Source organism: Charadrius vociferus, unplaced genomic scaffold (genome assembly GCF_000708025.1).
Source record: "Charadrius vociferus isolate BGI_N301 unplaced genomic scaffold, ASM70802v2 scaffold138, whole genome shotgun sequence".
Taxonomy (NCBI): domain Eukaryota; kingdom Metazoa; phylum Chordata; class Aves; order Charadriiformes; family Charadriidae; genus Charadrius; species Charadrius vociferus.
In genome coordinates, this window is record NW_009649728.1 from 140,511 (window position 1) to 140,805 (window position 295).

Sequence of the window (295 nt, forward strand, 5' to 3'; positions counted from 1 at the left end):
CCCCCCCCGGCGGTGCCAGATGGGGGGGATCGCTGCTGTTGGGGACCCCCCGGCCCCGGCACGGGGTTACCTGGGCGCTCTGCAGCCTGCTCCAGTCCGAGGAGAGGTAGAAGCGGACACCGCTGAGGGATCCTTCCAATGTGGCCCCCCGGATGATGAGGATGAGGATGACCAGGTAGGGGAAAGTGGCTGTGAAGTACACCACCTGCGCAGGGCACGGCTCGGCTCAGCCCCGCTCCGCCAGCACGGCAGCGCCCCCCGCATCCCCCCGCGCGGGCCCTCACCCTGCCTGCGC

At 71.5% G+C, this 295-nt stretch overlaps 1 protein-coding gene across 1 annotated transcript in view; it reads right to left on the reverse strand.

Moving 5' to 3' along the window:
• LOC104291587 (sodium- and chloride-dependent glycine transporter 2-like) overlaps positions 1–295 on the reverse strand; it is a 29,233-nt gene that overhangs the window by 19,891 nt on the left and 9,047 nt on the right. Inside the window, exon 5 of the mRNA XM_009890840.1 lies at positions 63–205. Within this exon, the coding sequence (XP_009889142.1) occupies positions 63–205 (143 nt within the window). The remainder of the gene's footprint in view (positions 1–62; positions 206–295) is intronic.